This window comes from Patella vulgata, chromosome 1, assembly GCF_932274485.2.
Source record: "Patella vulgata chromosome 1, xgPatVulg1.2, whole genome shotgun sequence".
In the NCBI taxonomy this organism is placed as follows: domain Eukaryota; kingdom Metazoa; phylum Mollusca; class Gastropoda; family Patellidae; genus Patella; species Patella vulgata.
In genome coordinates, this window is record NC_065879.2 from 31,962,160 (window position 1) to 31,978,506 (window position 16,347).

The 16,347-nt window shown below is 33.4% G+C and overlaps 2 protein-coding genes across 2 annotated transcripts; both read left to right on the forward strand.

Moving 5' to 3' along the window:
• The first annotated feature begins 1,423 nt into the window (after nucleotides 1–1,423).
• LOC126808435 (glycosyltransferase 25 family member) lies at nucleotides 1,424–12,798 on the forward strand. Its single transcript, XM_056101941.1, has 8 exons — nucleotides 1,424–1,431; nucleotides 5,188–5,264; nucleotides 5,419–5,525; nucleotides 5,846–5,920; nucleotides 6,162–6,219; nucleotides 7,883–8,010; nucleotides 8,551–8,754; nucleotides 9,114–12,798. The coding sequence occupies exons 1-8, from the start codon at nucleotides 1,428–1,430 to the stop codon at nucleotides 9,346–9,348; spliced, it is 888 nt and encodes a 295-aa protein (XP_055957916.1). The 5' UTR covers nucleotides 1,424–1,427; the 3' UTR covers nucleotides 9,349–12,798.
• A 97-nt stretch (nucleotides 12,799–12,895) lies between these two features.
• On the forward strand, nucleotides 12,896–14,711 carry LOC126828411 (uncharacterized). The gene is made up of 2 exons (XM_050558199.2): nucleotides 12,896–13,202; nucleotides 14,451–14,711. Exons 1-2 carry the CDS (start codon nucleotides 12,984–12,986, stop codon nucleotides 14,562–14,564), a joined length of 333 nt encoding a protein of 110 aa, XP_050414156.1. The 5' UTR covers nucleotides 12,896–12,983; the 3' UTR covers nucleotides 14,565–14,711.
• The last annotated feature ends 1,636 nt before the right edge of the window (nucleotides 14,712–16,347 follow it).

Sequence of the window (16,347 nt, forward strand, 5' to 3'; positions counted from 1 at the left end):
GATCTTGGTTCCTTTCGATATTCGCGCGTATCCGAGCGTAACTTCCTGAATTATGGCTCTTGAATGTACAAAAAATCACGTTTTTAGCTTGCCGTCCATGTAGAGGTCACAATTTTTATCTGATCTAAAAAAACATGTGAATATATCACCATTACACACCAAGATCTTGGTTCCTTTTTTTTCCTATTTTAAAAACCATTTAAATATTCCACCATTCCACCATAATGAAGGTTGAATTCAAATTTCGGGAAAATCAAAATGAAACTGCCCGACAAAATGGACGCTCTTTGTACGCAAATTGTGTAAAAGTATGCAATACGAAGGTTGTGGACCCTCTAGAGGTCACAATTTTTATCCGATTATGATGAAACTTAAAACATATCTTTATATCCAAAAGATCCCAGTCCCTTTTGATATTTGCACATTTCAGACGATAACTTTCTGGATTATTTCCCCTGATTGTACAAAAAATAGCGTTTGTTTTTAGCTTGTTCTCTATCCATATCTTGCAAAATGTGGGCATATCCTCTCTGGCAGCCGCTGGTATCAATTTCTGTCAACTACTTCTAGAGTTATCGCCCTTGTTTCACTTTGTTGAACCATGTCAACATTCAAACAACAAAAGTTATTATCCTATCTGTATGAAATTTATATGCATAATTTGGAATAGTGAAACAAAGACTCCTATTGAATTTCAGCAATTTCTGTCAATAACTTTTAGGGTTATGGCCCTTGTTTCACTTTGTTGAACCTTGTGAACACTTGAACGACAAAAGTTATTGTCCGATCTGTATGAAATTTATACGTATTGTTTAAATTAGAAAAATGAAAAAATCTGTCGACTTTCAATAATTTCTGTAAATTACTTCCAGAGTTAAAGCCCTTGTTTCAGTTTGTAGAATCTTTTTAACTCTCAAATGACAACTGATCTGTATAAAAATTTTCTTGTAAATGCCCCCCATTACCTACAAAGGATAAATATGCGACAACCCTTGTCGACCGCTAGGATGATTTACCTGCTGTAGTCGTATATCTTTAATTGTCTGGAATAAGAGTTACAGTGGTTTTACCTTGACGTCGGGTATCAGGGCTGGCAGTAATGTGACAAACTTATTATTGAGTCAGGATGTTCTACACTCAGTTGTACACATTATTAAATTTTTGATTTTTTTTTTTTTTTTTTTTTTTTTTGCAGCAATATCAATGTTTATTCTAAATACAAAATATTTTGGTAAAGTAATGGTACCTTTAGATTGGCAATATTCTTTAAAGGAAGAAATAGATCAGTTTACTTACGTTAGACTTGAAACAATGGGTAAGTTATTCATATAAAGTTTATATAATTCCATCTATACATCTAGACTTGAAACAATTTGTAAGTTAGACTTGAAACAATGGGTAAGTTATTCACATCTAGACTTGAAACAATGGGTAAGTTATTCATAAAAAATTTGTATAATTGCAGCTAGTTGGAATGACTCTTTGGAATGAATGATTATGAAGAATTGAACTGATATATCATGTTATTTTTTAAATTACTTTATTGTTCTGGCCATATTTTTGATCTTCATTCCAACCTTCAGACTGCCACATATTTATTATTAAATTTCTTAATTTATCTGGCACTGGTAAGTCACCCATCGCATGAAAAATGGTGCCTCTACAGATATTAATATTGTAATTTTTGTGTTTATTTTATTGTGAGTGTTATATTCTTCCTGTACATAATATTAACATATACTTAGACTAAGTGTCATAGTTTATCATAATTCCTGGAAAGTGAAAACAAAAATGGGGAAATGAATGAAAGGCTCAAAGCATGTATAAAGAGAGAAAGAAATCGGGTTGTCGTCCACTCGACACAAACTAGATCATTTCGGGACTAACACGTGTTTCAATTTTATTTCAATAATTCACTTGTGCGTAGGGGTCTTTAGCAGTGGGAGGAAGCCGGAGGACCCGGAGAAAACCCACGCGGTTGGACAGGCGGCCCTATTCCTCGTCACGTACAAACGGGGATTCAAAACCATGCCAGTTGACTCAGTGACAGACTGTATGATACAGCGCGCACGTGCTAACCATTCGGTTTGAGGGGGCTCTCTGCCAAGCTGCAGAAAAATTTGAGATGTCACTACACTCTCTACATCATAGGATTAGGCCGAATTCTCGGGGTGAAAATCTTGTCCCCCTCCCTGCTAAACCGGTCTACAAATCGGACTATGAATAATCGTGCAATCAATATGTCAACAAAGTTCTCCAATAAAATTTGCGAATTTAATAGTTGAAGCCCGAAATAGGCTAGAAATCGATGACGTAATTCTTTATAGTGCGGAGCCATATTTGCGTAGATGTGAGTTGGATCCTGCGCAGCTATTTAAAATTTGGCCAATCGGCGGTCGCACTTGCGGGGTTGCGGTCAAAAATTCTGGGGTCAAGTGCCAGGTCATAGCATTTGTAAACAAAGCCATGTGCACGATTTACCTTGCAAATTGCTCGCGGTCGGGACGAACAGAGATTAAATGAACCCCAAAAACGCCCCATCCGTGTAGAGAAGTGGTGTATGAGAGCCACAAAAGGTATTTTGATCACACTGACATAAAATGTGGCAGTCAGTCAGGGTTTTTTCGACACTGATTAAGAATATTGTACCAGTCGATTTCATTACAAAAATGCCTTAATATCAAGGGAGATTACAGAAAATACAACAAGGTCACTGCTTCTATAAGTGTAATTCTAATAAAATCATTCATTTTACATAACAAAATACTTAAAATCTGTCTAGCCTTCTGTCTTAATAATGATCATGGATAGACTAGTGTATAGCTAAGATTAAGAATGAAAAAACATATTTTGAAATAAAGGTTGGGAACTTAAAAAGTTGCAGAAATATTAAGAATAAATGCCTAAATTATTTGAACTAGCTCAGAACTGTCAGGGAAAAGCCCATCTGGACGAAATAAAATTTTGCATCTACAATGTATAAGCTTACAATAGATATATGAATTCAAATAACACATGACTGTAATTAAAAGCTGTCAAAATTCATTCTCATATAGAAAAATGGGTTTTGTCTGCAATTGCAAATGAACCAGATGCCCCCCCCCCCCCATCAATATGGGGCTCACCTACGACATAATGTACATGTAATCATCGATAAAAGTACCAAACACACTTTCAATGTTCGAATCTTGCTTCTGATTAATAAATATTATCAAAACAGCAAAAGTGTTATTGGTGCTTTAAATAAAATAATAAAAATGCTGTTTTTATTTCTCACTGGACTAAATTGTCCCTCTTTTGTGTGACCTCCGCTCGAACATACTTGGATTTTTTCTTGCAAATTATACAGATCTCTGATAAAACTGACTTCTTTAACTCTGATTTAGTAGTATCAAGTACTGCACCATGATGTGATTCCTTTGGTGAGATTAATGAACGAGTAGGGGTGAATGAGACACACTTTTAGTTTTTAAAGTTGTTGAAGTACTAGGCCTAGTAGTAGGCGTTATGGACATAAAGGCCCTAAACCAAAATGGCTCAAGTATTTGGTCATAACGGTCAAACATTTTGGTCATAACTACACAACGGCCAAAACATTAGGGCCATAATGGCCAAAAAGAACATTTGAATTTTGATATATTATGTATCAAATGATATTTATTAATATAAATATTGCATAACATAATTGCATAATATAAATACCAATATTTCTTAATAGATAATATTTTCATATATATTTATTTAATACATAAATTTAAATACACTGTAGACATTTATACTTAATACACTGTATGACTATAACATACATAATTTACAAAGACATCTATTGAATATGGAGGGTGGGTGGCGAATGGTTTAACATGTACACATGAAATCATAAGGTCTGTCATTGCGTCAAGTGACATAGTTTCAATTCTCCGCTTGTACGTAACAAGGACTAGGGTCACTTGTTCAACCTTGTGGGTTTTCTCCGAGTCCCCCAGTTTCCTCCCTCTGATACAGACCCTTACACGCTAGCGAATTATTTAAATAAAAAGGAACCATATGTTGGACCCCAAAATGACCTACTTTGTGTCGTCCGGACATTAATGTTCAGCTCATGTTACTTTATCAGTGGGGTGTGTGAAGGGCTTTATTAGGGATTGTCAAAAACTTTGATTAATTAGTATCCCCCTCTTTCCTTTGAATCACAGCATGCAATGTTCTGAGTTGACTTGGATGGTTATATTCAATTTTCATTCACAAATTTTTCTGGACTTATGGTCTGTAGCCTTTATATGATGCACCATTATAACATTTATTTATTACTTCTACTAGTTTGAATAGAAGTGGTCATATCTTGTTGAAGGTTTGGTGAAATCGTTTTTAAAATATTATGTTATGTGTGAATTGTTATTTTTGTCGAATGATTAATATACTAATAGTCAGTTGTTAAATAATATTTGGTAAAATATATTATGACCATATCATCATCATGTGGTGACAGTTTTAGTTTCGGTTGGACTGAATGTAGACGCTGCCTTCTCACTCTTTTTTCTTTCTCGCATCTTTTAAATGTTTTGTTCCTAAAACATCTATAAAACATTGGGTGAAAACCAAAACCACTGCCGACTGTATCTTCAAATATCTTCGTAATAAATCCATTTGTATCGAAAAATGCTGCAATTAGTACAATGGATTGGTCATTTCCATCCAATTGAAACCAGTCTATAGCTACCTCACGACATTTGTCTCACCTTGTGTTTGTAAAGGGTTCTGCACCTCCCTTATTTACTGTCTAAGTGAACAATACAAGTTAATTGAGCCTTGGTCGCCATTTCGTGTAGCTTCTACAGGGATAACTGCACGCCATTTTGTGTTTACCAACAACACATGCGAATGTAGACAATACCGTGATTGGTCGATTGTGGAAAAAACGATCACGTGACGCGGCGAACAACGCTGAATTTTTGGTAGAAAATTACAAAAACCGAATATCTCTATACACTATACACTTGCAAAATTTCTTCTAGACCGGATTTGTAGGAACGAAAATATTTTTGCAACGACAATTTGTGCCAATGGAATGCGGCCTAGATGATTTAACTTTGATATATTAACCATTTGCCAAAAGATTCATATTAAAATTTCTTGTAATTCATTAATTACTACTTTTTAAATTTTAATTTGTTTATTATATATTTGTAGTTGATGGGCCACCATTATATAGATCTAAACATGTATATGTACCTCCTATACCAAAGAGTAAATTAGGTTTTGATGAGGTAAGATATTTAATCATAATCACACATCGAAATTGTTAGTATGACGACAATAAACTACTGCATTCCAATGTCATATAAAAGGAAAAATGTGCAAGTAATTAATGAGTTCCATCTATTTATTTTGGTTATATTCATATGTTATTTTTCTGTTCAGATTTATATGGTAAATCTGCTACGTCGACCCGAGAGAAGAGAAAGAATGAGAAATACTTTATATGATCTGGGAATAGATGCCAAATTTTTTGATGCTATTGATGGAAAGTAAGTTGGCAGTCTTAACAAAATATCTGATTTTTATTTTATTGAAATATTGTAAACTTTGTCACTTCTGTAAAGTGTATTTATTGTATATTTATATGGTAAATTTGCTACGTCGACCCGAGAGAAGAGAAAGAATGAGAAATACTTTATATGATCTGGGAATAGATGCCAAATTTTTTGATGCTATTGATGAAAAGTAAGTTTTCAGTCTTAACAAAATATCTGATTTTTATTTTATTAAATATTGTAATTTTTGTGGCTTCTGTAAAAGTATATTTATTGTAACTTAAAATGTTCCATCATTTTTTTTTTTTTTAAAGAAAATTGAATGATACGTATCTGGATAGTCTTGGTATTGATATGCTACCTGGATTTGCTGATCCTTACCATGGAAGGCAAGTATATATTGTTTATATCTCTATGAATCACCTATGTTGAATTGTTAACGTAGCTTACTTTTAAAATCCTTGAATTGAATTTTAATATAGTATTTTGCAGTGATTTAAAGGTGTGTTATCAAGACATCCTGGGTGAAAAAATTCTACTAATTATGTTATCCATTTCACTTGACTGCATTTAACAGTTATATATTTAATATATAAGTAATGTCTCCAACTAGAGTATATTTAATTTCAGGGCCTTAACAATGGGAGAAATTGGTTGTTTTCTTAGTCATTACACAATCTGGGAAGAGGTAATATACATCTTTTTTAGACTTTAGAAGTACTTTTTATACGCCCACATTGGAAATGTGGTCGTATATTGCCGTCGCCCCCGTCCGTCCGTATGTCTGTTCGTCGTCCACAATTTCTTGTGAACACTCTACACAGACTACATTTATTATCTGATTCTTTTGAAATTGATATATGTTGTTGATATTAGTGAGATGAAGAATCCTATTGATTTTCAGTGATTTCCGATAAGTCATTAGACAATCTGGGAAGAGGTAATATACATCTTTTTTAGACTTTAGAAGTACATTGGAAATGTGGTCTTATATTGCCGTCACCCCCGTACGTCTGTCCGTCGTCCACAATTTCTTGTGAACACTCTACACAGACTACATTTATTATCTGATTCTTTTGAAATTGATATATGTTGTTGATATTAGTGAGATGAAGAATCCTATTGATTTATGACCCTTGATCACTTTGAAAAATCTATATTCTAAAGTTAATATCTGATTGACTTTAAATTTATACACAGTGTTTAAGGTCATGAGACAAAGAAGGCTATTGATTTGCTCTGATTTCCGATAATTACTGCCAGAGTTATGGCCCTTGATCACTTTAAAAAATCTTGTCGACGCTCTAGAGGCTAATGATAATATATGATTGACTTTAAATTGATACAGTCTTTAAGGTCATGAGACGAAGAAGTCTATTCATTTTCAGCGATTGTCGATAATTACTGCCAGAGTTAGGGTCCTTGATCACTTCAAAATATCTTGTAAATGTTCTAGAGGCTAAAGTTAATGTCCGATTGACTTTAAATTTATACACAGTGTTTAAGGTCATGAGCCGAAGAATCCTATTGATTTTTAGCGATTGACTTTAAATTTATACAGTCTTTAAGGTCATGAAAAGAAGAAGTTTATTCATTTTCAGCGATTTTCGATAATTACTGCCAGAGTTATGGTCCTTGATCACTTCAAAATATCTTGTAAAAGCTCTAGAGGCTAAAGTTAATATCCGATTGACTTTAAATTTATACACAGTGTTTAAGGTCATGAGCCGAAGAAGCCTATTGATTTTCAGCGATTTTCTATAATTACTGCCAGAGTTATGGTCCTTGATGACTTTGAAAAATCTTAATATCTGATTGACTTTAAAGTTATACACAGTGTTTAAGGTCATGAGACGGAGAAGTCTATTCATTTTCAGCAATTTCCGATATTTACTGCCAGAGTTATGGTCCTTGATCACTTCAAAATATCTTGTAAATGCTCTAGAGGCTAAAGTTAATATCCGATTGACTTTAAATATATACACAGTGTTTGATTTTTCCGATAATTACTGCCAGAGTTATGGTTCTTGATGACTTTGAAAAATCTTGTGGACGCTCTAGAGACTAAAGTTAATAACCGATTGACTTTAAATTTATACACAGTGTTTAAGGTCATGAGACGATGAAGTCTATTCATTTTCAGCTAAAGACCCTTCCCAAACAAATTATCGAAATGAAATTGAACCATGTGTTAGTCCCAAAATGACCTAGTTTGTGTCGTGTGGACATTAAACCCCATTTCTCTCTCTCTCTCTCTCCCTCTCCATTTCCTTAGACTGTAATTTACCCCAAAAAGCCATATACCCATACATGTATAATCTAGTAATTTTTCTCATGTGATTTATTTACAGATGGTGTCAAAAAATTATGAAAAAATTCTAATATTTGAAGATGATGTTCGATTTGAACCATTTTTTGATCGTAAACTAGCAAAACTGATGAAAGAAGTTGAGGAGTTTGTACCTAACTGGGATCTAATGTATGTTGATTTTATATCATTCTTGTATTTTCACATGATGCTGTTTTTAAGACATTGAGAGAGTACTTTGTGATAATAAGTTACATTGAAGAAACATGTAAAGCATTTTTCCTATAAATTTTATTTGCTACTTATTTTGAGTTCCATCTTGTTATTTCCTACTAAAATATTGAACATACAATGGACTCTGTCTCTTCCGACATCGTACGAGATCGATGCAATATGCCGGATTATACAGCATGATGGAATACTCAATTGTCTTAATACCGGAAGAATTATTGTACCTCAAATACCAGAAGTATGCACACATTATGAACACATTATTATAATGATAGTGATTCTTCATCTCGGCAATTTATAATAAGGTCGCTTTATAAAATTATCAAGGTAATCAACAAAGACCAACACATGTTTTAAGCTCACCAATAATTGATGACAGATTTCACAGAATGCCCCAGTGTTCAGATGTCGGAAGTGACAGAGTCCACTGTAATTGCTTAATAATTGATCCAGCAAATTTATTGGGTTTATTATTTCTAGTTACCTAGGTAGAAAAAGATTAGATCGTGACAGTGAAATTATGGTAAAAGGCAGCTCAACATTAATCTGGCCGAGTTATTCATACTGGACTTTAAGTTATATTCTGTCGAGGAGAGGGGCTGATAAATTATTATCACATAAACCTTTACATCGAATGGTGCCAGTTGATGAATATCTTCCTATATTATTTGATAAACACCCAACGTAAGTCATTGATTTATCCAAACCTTTATGACAAGCTAATACTACTGTATTTATAACTGTGTTATCTATTAACTGAATATGTCTTATTTTATACTACATATAATAAATGAAAATCATAAAGTATTTATTGAATAGCAGGACTTCAATTGTTCCAACTACTTGATACGCTTCCTTTGATTCCCAAATGATTTAATAATATTGCATGTTTTTTTTATTTTCATGCTCTTTATTCCACACATTTCTCAAACTCGTGATATTGTAGTGACTATAAAATCTTTATGCCAAATCTATGTCATACCATACAAACCAAACGGACTGATTGGTTCAAATTTAATTCACCTGTTTCTTTATGTTTTCAGAGAAGAGTGGAAGATACAGTTTAAACCCAGGAATCTAGTTGGTCTGTCTGCTGAACCTCTATTACTCTATCCAACACATTATACTGGAGAAGCTAATTATTTCTCAGACACCGAAGAATCGTCAGTTATTGAAACTGAAGACTACGATACAGATAATGAAGAATCATTAGTTGGAAATACTGAACGTTTTAATCCAAGTAAAAATATGGATCTCCTGTCTAAAGATGAATTATAGGTCTTCTGACACACACTATCTTGAAAACAGCAGACAAAAGATATTTTGTAGTTTGATTTGCAGAATCCATCCAATTATTCTTTTGGTAATGAGATATAGTTTGTCACATATAGTTGTTTGCATATTAGCCAGTTTTCATTTTAAAAGTGAATGTGAGTTTTATAGTATGAGTTAGCACAGGTACACTGTATGGTATTTATTTGTTAAAATGCAGTGTAAAATCCATAGAAACCATTCAGTTCTCTCTGTTTACTATCCAATTTTTTCGTAGCATTTACAAACTGTGTTTAATTTGATTGGTTCATAAGTTGGCAAGAAGCTTCAGACTCTTCAATAGAAATTTGATCTTACTAATATACATACAGTTAGAAACTAAGAAATCTCCTATTTTGTTAATAAAGACTACGACAAGTTGGGATATTGTTATACTCCAGTGACATTCACTGAAACTTGCATCTAAAGGAAGATTCTAACTGTAAATAGTATTATTCATAACATATCACAACACAAGCATATATGGATATAACTACTTCTCTATTATTTAATAACCACGTTTCGTAACATGTGACTTGTATGTGTTACGAAACGTCGTTGTTAAGTAATAGAGAAGTAGTTAAATCCATATATGCCTTGTGGTGTTTTGTCATGAATAGTTAACCATGCTTCTTGATGTCATTTAAAGAATTAACACTATTTTTGAATGGAATTATTTGGGATGATTATTGTTCCCCCTCCCCTAAGAAAGCAGGGCACTATATAGGTCTGTCTGTCCCTTCCGTCACACTATTTAGGACACAATAACTCTGCTTCTAATTATATACTGTAACTTACTGTAACTGCTGCCTTTTTTAAATTTGTGACTTCTAAGTTAGAATGTTCAAATGTTGTGTATATGTTTTTTTAGGTAAGCGTCATCTATTTAGTTTGGAATTGAGGTGAAGGAAATCGGTCTAACTGTTGGCTTGTCTCTCCTATTATAATTTCAGCATTTGTGTTTAAACATGTGTTCTCATTTATTTATATATTTTTCTAGGGAGTTTGTTTTGTCCCATTTTGATTAACTATTTTATATTTTGTATTCTTTTCTTTTTCAAAATGCAATACTGTTTTAGTTTCGTGCCAAATTTCCCTAGCTCAGTGTATTTTGGATATCAAAAGAAAAAACAATTAAATCAAAAGTCCTAAAATTTCAATATTCTGTGTGAACAATTTTTCATCCCCTTGAAATTACAATTCTTTGCAATATAATGTGTGAAATAATAATTTTCATGAAAAGTTTTGTCTCCCATATTAAATGTCTTTTCTTTTATCATAAGAAGTCATGTCTCAATCAACATTTCTAGAATGTGCGCAAAAAAAATAATTGACTCAGATGGAGGTTATAAATAAAAAAAATAAGATGGAAATGAAATTAAGATACCAGAAATTGATAAAGGGATGTACATACTCAAAAGGGGTAGTATCTAAAGTGAAAAGACTGTTTGCATGTTTTTAAGTTTGTGTAATTCGATAAGCAATTACGTGATATTTTATGGCCTGAAATCAGATTTGTATTGATATTTAGTCCAGCTATAAAAAATAGTGCCATCAAGTCCTGTCTAGTCTATGTCAAGTACTAGTTATAGCAACCCATCTAGAAATTTCTCAATATTTTTCATCTAGATTTTTTAACTTCATGTACTTCAGGCGAATTGTGATATCATTGTTGATCTATTTCAACTTGTTTTGATTAAGTATGAAAATGGGAGGTTGTAATATACAACTGTACATATGTTCATCATGTATCTTGTTATATTACTGTATCCATGACTTGTATAATATGTATTATGCATGTGATATATATGTATCCTATATTAACTGTGATTGTATATCATTAATCTTAAATATGTGTTTGCTTTTCTGAAACCACAGAAAAATTCATTTGGTTATAATGTGCAATATTGTATGAATATGAGGTGCTATTAACTTCCAGATAGAACTAATCTCAAATTACTATTTTATGGCATCTATAGACTACATTAAAAAGGAAATGTGACAGAAAGCCAACAAAATTTTCATTTTCAAAAGGAAATGGAATTGTAGATTATCTTTAGAATTCGATTTTCACAAAGACAAATGATATATATCAAACCAATGGGCAATGCAGGCACATAAATTTGTGTTGTGAAATCAAAATGAACTAATGTAAGCTTCAAATAGAATTGGATGATTTAAATAAATTTTCTTAAGATTACTTCCATTTGTGTATGATTTTAATCTATATTTGACCGTTAATCTGACATGTTGTCCATTTAATAAATTATGTTCAGACAGCTTTTGACTTTAGTAAGTTATGTACAGTTCAAAATCTGTTGGGTTATTTGTAAAGTGGTGCTTTATACTTTGCTAGAGCAATGTCTTGTTTTGTTATTCATTGTATGTTATCCTCTTATTCAGTGTGCCAAAATGCTCCGGCTAATATATTTAACATTATCCAAATTAAAATGTTTCATTAATGAGGTATCCTGTGCCATTAATATGTATTATTTGATCGGTTGTTTAAATGATTTTTTTCACAATAACCACTTTCATAGTCTTCGATCTGTTAACTTTATTATTAGAACAATTTTTGAGTGCACAGTGCACCTTTACCTGGACAATTCATCTGTATTAGAATTCATTTTATCCTTCCATTTTATTGATATTATCTTTTTTGCATGTTATTTCATGTATTTATAGAGTTTATGAAATAGTAGATTTGACTAGAGTTTATTTTGCATGCTTATTTTAGTGTTTTTTTAGATGAATTTATTAGCTACAGTTTGTACACCTTCTGTTAATTTATCAAAGAAAAGAAGAAAACTAAGACTTTTACAAAGCCTAATTATGAGCTAATAAATAATACATTATCTTTAATTTGTATCCTAATGTTTTAGATATTTTTACAATAACTGTCAACAATCTTTAATAGCAAAAGATTTAAAATGGCTGGACAATAAGGTTGATTTCATGGGCATTTATATAATAATTTGTGTCATTTTGTTTGTGGACTGACATTCTTTTATTGAAATTTTTAGTCTTGATAAAGCCAGTGTATACAATTTTGTGTTCCACTGTGAGCCAAATATAAAACAAAAATGAGTAAACATACTGCATGATTTTTCAAATGGAGCTTTCCCCATCAAAATAACACATTAAATCAACTCTATTCAAAGATCTAAATTAAAGATGGTAAGTTTATTTAATTACAACAACTAGTTGTGGTTTGTTTTTTTTAAAAAAATGGCTTATTTGATGTCATATACACCATTCAGCTCAAATTTCACTAAACAGAATTTTTTGGGGTCTCAAAGGGTTTTACATTTATTTCACTTCTATTCTTTGTCAAATCTAAAATATGTCTGTTTACTTAAATGTAAATGCATTATTGTAAAATGTGGGAAAAAAATAAAATATATTTTTACATGGTTAGTGTATTTAGTTCCTGCAACTTTTGAAACACAAGTTTTAAAGAGGGGTAGACTATTCAGGGGAAGTTACTCTGTTCTCTTGCTCTCTAGAATAATATGGATACATTGAGTCTGTAGCAACATTTGTTTACAATAACAACCGTTACAGTTTGTAAGTAAAGACAGTTTTCTGTACTTTGGGAAAGTATGGCGGGTGCCCAGACATTTGTTGATGCCAAGTTAGCACAAAAGAAAGTTTTGTTGTTCACAAAGAGTTACTGTCCAGAGAGTGAAACCGCTAAAACTGTTTTAGATGGATATAAATTGATGTTGAAAGATTTCGAAGTTGTAGAAATTGAAAAACGTCAGGACTGCATACAGATAGAAAATTATCTCCATCGTTTGAGTCTTACAAATTCTAGAGTGGTAAGTCAACATCAAGTAACATTGACAAACAAAAATATTGATATTATTGAATGACTCGATTCACCATATTCCCAAAGGCTAAAGCAATAGTAAATTGTTTTCAAATGGCATGCCTTTCAAAATCCCATTTATTTAAAAAAAAAAAAAAAAATGGAATTGGACATCCGAGATAACCCCACTTGCAAATAGTTTGGAATTTCAAAACATTCATAGACTTCTTGAACCAACACATGATTGCTTGAATGGCCAGCCCCCAAATTCTCCCTAGAAGCAGTGCTCATTGTAACTGTGAAGAAGGAACATCATGTTGATTTCGTAATTAAATCTTAAAGGAGCTAAATCGCTAATATTTGGGACCTAGAAATTGACACAAATGGGTCGCAACGCATATAAAAATGTAATATGAATGTAAACTGATTTACATTCAATCGTTTCTGTTTTAAATCTAATATCAAATTAGATATGTTCAGTGAAATATGTCAGAAGTCTTAATCGAATGGCAATCTCTACCGTCTGATTATTCCAGTCTACACTGATAGTATTTATTGTGCATGCTCTCTAGATAAGAATATGGTTCACCGTTTGTCATGACTTCAACACGAGTCCCATGTTACAAATGGCACTGAAACGCATTATGGTACACGATTCATGTACCTACCGATGGTAAAATGTTTATTTAGTCTTAAATATCAGAAGCCCATCTTTTCCTGGTAAGATCACAACATCAATGTTGATTTAAATTGACAAATAATTTGTATTTTCAATGTCAAATACATTTTAGTGTGAATTATTAAAGCTGTGAAAAATTAGATATTGTCAGAAAAATTTGAATGACATCAGCAGATGAAGGCTGATGTAGCCTACTTCTGTTCAGAAGGGACTATAGTACCCTATCTTCATATTTATGTCTTTTCTCTTCACCTGCATCACAATATGACCCAGTAGTTACTCAAATCTAATTGATTTGTTGAACCTTTAGTATAGTATTGTAGATCCTTCTTTATCCCCCCTCATTAATTAGTTACAGACCTGCTTCCCTTTCATGAAAACATATGTATGTCAAGTGACATATACCATGGACCTTATAATTATAAGGTCCATGCACATACACATAATTTCAATAGATCAGAGTTGTTGAACAGTAACTAGTATACATGGGCTACTATTATTGTAAATTAATATTTGATGGTTACCAAATTGGATGAAATTATTTTCTTGAGAGTTATATTTTCATCTAATTTATTGCAGACACCCCAGTTATTTGTAGCAGGAAAATATGTTGGCAGTGATATGGATATACCTCGTCTCCATAGTAATGGACAACTAAAACAAGTTCTTCAACAAGCTAAAGTTATCTCATAACACTCAATATTTAGAACAAACTTAATCTAGATGTATTTGTAAATGTTTATTATTTATGTAAATATGTACATATATTCATAATATTGTAATACAATAAAAACCTGAATTTGGTGACCTAAAAATGCAAAATACAATATCTGTCCAATATCCAGCACAATTTGTTAAATCTTTTATGAGTATTACCTCAACCATGTATACTTGAATTTATCAACAAAAAGAGACCTCTACATTTAAAAATACCATGAACCCTGATTTACATTTTAAAGGGACTATCCCAGAGTCTCAGAAATAAAAGTCTGTGTACATATTAAATTTAAACAGCAAAATATAGAGGAATGGTGTATTTATGTTGTCTGGTAAATTTCACCTATAGGTTATTTTTATAAATAAAAGTCTGGTTTTATCCAGACACCATATGATGCAGCTTGGGACACCAAATGAAGATTGACGGGTTTAAGCAGTTATATTCTTTGTTAACTTGGTGAGTATTCTGCAAATGCCTCTAATATAAAATCACACAACTTATTTAGTAGAGGAACAGTCACCGAGCAAGGCCTGTTAACAGCTTGTAATATACTATTCAAAAAAAGTAGGGGATATTTGATTTTTAAGTGTTATTAAAGTCACCTAATGAAACTGACGAAGAAAGAAATGACAAAATGAAATGAAGTTCACATTCATCGATTTATTCCAAATGATCGTTACACTAAGTAAGGCACAGACTGACCATTATAAGGGTAAAATGATACCCGGGGTCAAACAGCAAAGTTACCACAGCATCACAACCAAGTCAGTAACGGGTAAATCCTCCTCTGTTTGCCAAACAAGCATTGATCCGACGTGGCATACTCCTAATGAGACGTCTAAGGTCATTTTGGTCCAGATTGTCCCATTCCTGTTGCAACGCAGCAGCAAGTTCTTGGACATTGGCAGGACGTTGTTGACGTTGACGTAACCTCTGTCCAAGCATGTCCCAGACATGCTCGATGGGGGAGAGGTCGGGACTCAGTGCTGGCCAAGGTAATGTGGTGATGTTCTGTTGTTGGAGGTAACCTGTAACGATCCTGGCCCTGTGACATCTTGCGTTGTCATCCTGGAAGATGAAACGGCGGCCATGACGTCGTGCGAACGGCACAACATGGACTGCCAAGATGTTGTCCCGGTAGTACTGGCCTGTAACACGCCCTGCAACAACATGTAAAGCCGTTCTTCCAGCAACAGTGATGCCTCCCCACACCATAACAGAACCACCCCCAAATCGATCATGTCTGATGACGTTAACGTCTTGGAAGCGCTCGTTTCGACGACGCCACACCCTCCTACGTCTGTCCAAAAAATCAACAGTGAACCTTGACTCATCTGAAAACATCACATTGCTCCAGCGTCGATTATCCCAGTGTTGACGATCCCTACACCAACGACGTCTTGCCTGAATGTGATGATCTCTCAAACAAGGGATCACGCGAGGACGTCGGGCGCGAAGGTGACCCCTATGCAGTCGATTCCGAATCGTCTGGCCACTCACTCTCACACCAGTGTCTGTTTGAAGACGAGCGCTGATCTGATTTGCTGTGATGACACGATTTCTCAAGGCCAAGGTACGGATAAATCGATCCTGGGCTTGAGTTGTCGCCCTTGGTCGACCTGAGCGTGGTCTGTCCTGTACAGATTGTGTATCACGGTATCTGGACCATAGCCTGCTTATGACAGACTGAGAAACATTCATCGTCCGCGCCACAACCGCCTGTGTTGTGCCGATCTGTAGCATGCCAAGGGCACGTAA

Coding starts and splice junctions, on each gene's coding strand:
- LOC126808435 (XM_056101941.1), top strand. Junction 5,526..5,845: donor TTTGATGCTATTGATGGAAA/GTAAGTTGGCAG, acceptor TTTTTTTTAAAG/AAAATTGAATGATACGTATC. Junction 6,220..7,882: donor ATTACACAATCTGGGAAGAG/GTAATATACATC, acceptor ATTTATTTACAG/ATGGTGTCAAAAAATTATGA.
- LOC126828411 (XM_050558199.2), top strand. CDS start 12,984: ATGGCGGGTGCCCAGACATTTGTTGATGCCAAGTTAGCACAAAAGAAA. Junction 13,203..14,450: donor GTCTTACAAATTCTAGAGTG/GTAAGTCAACAT, acceptor AATTTATTGCAG/ACACCCCAGTTATTTGTAGC.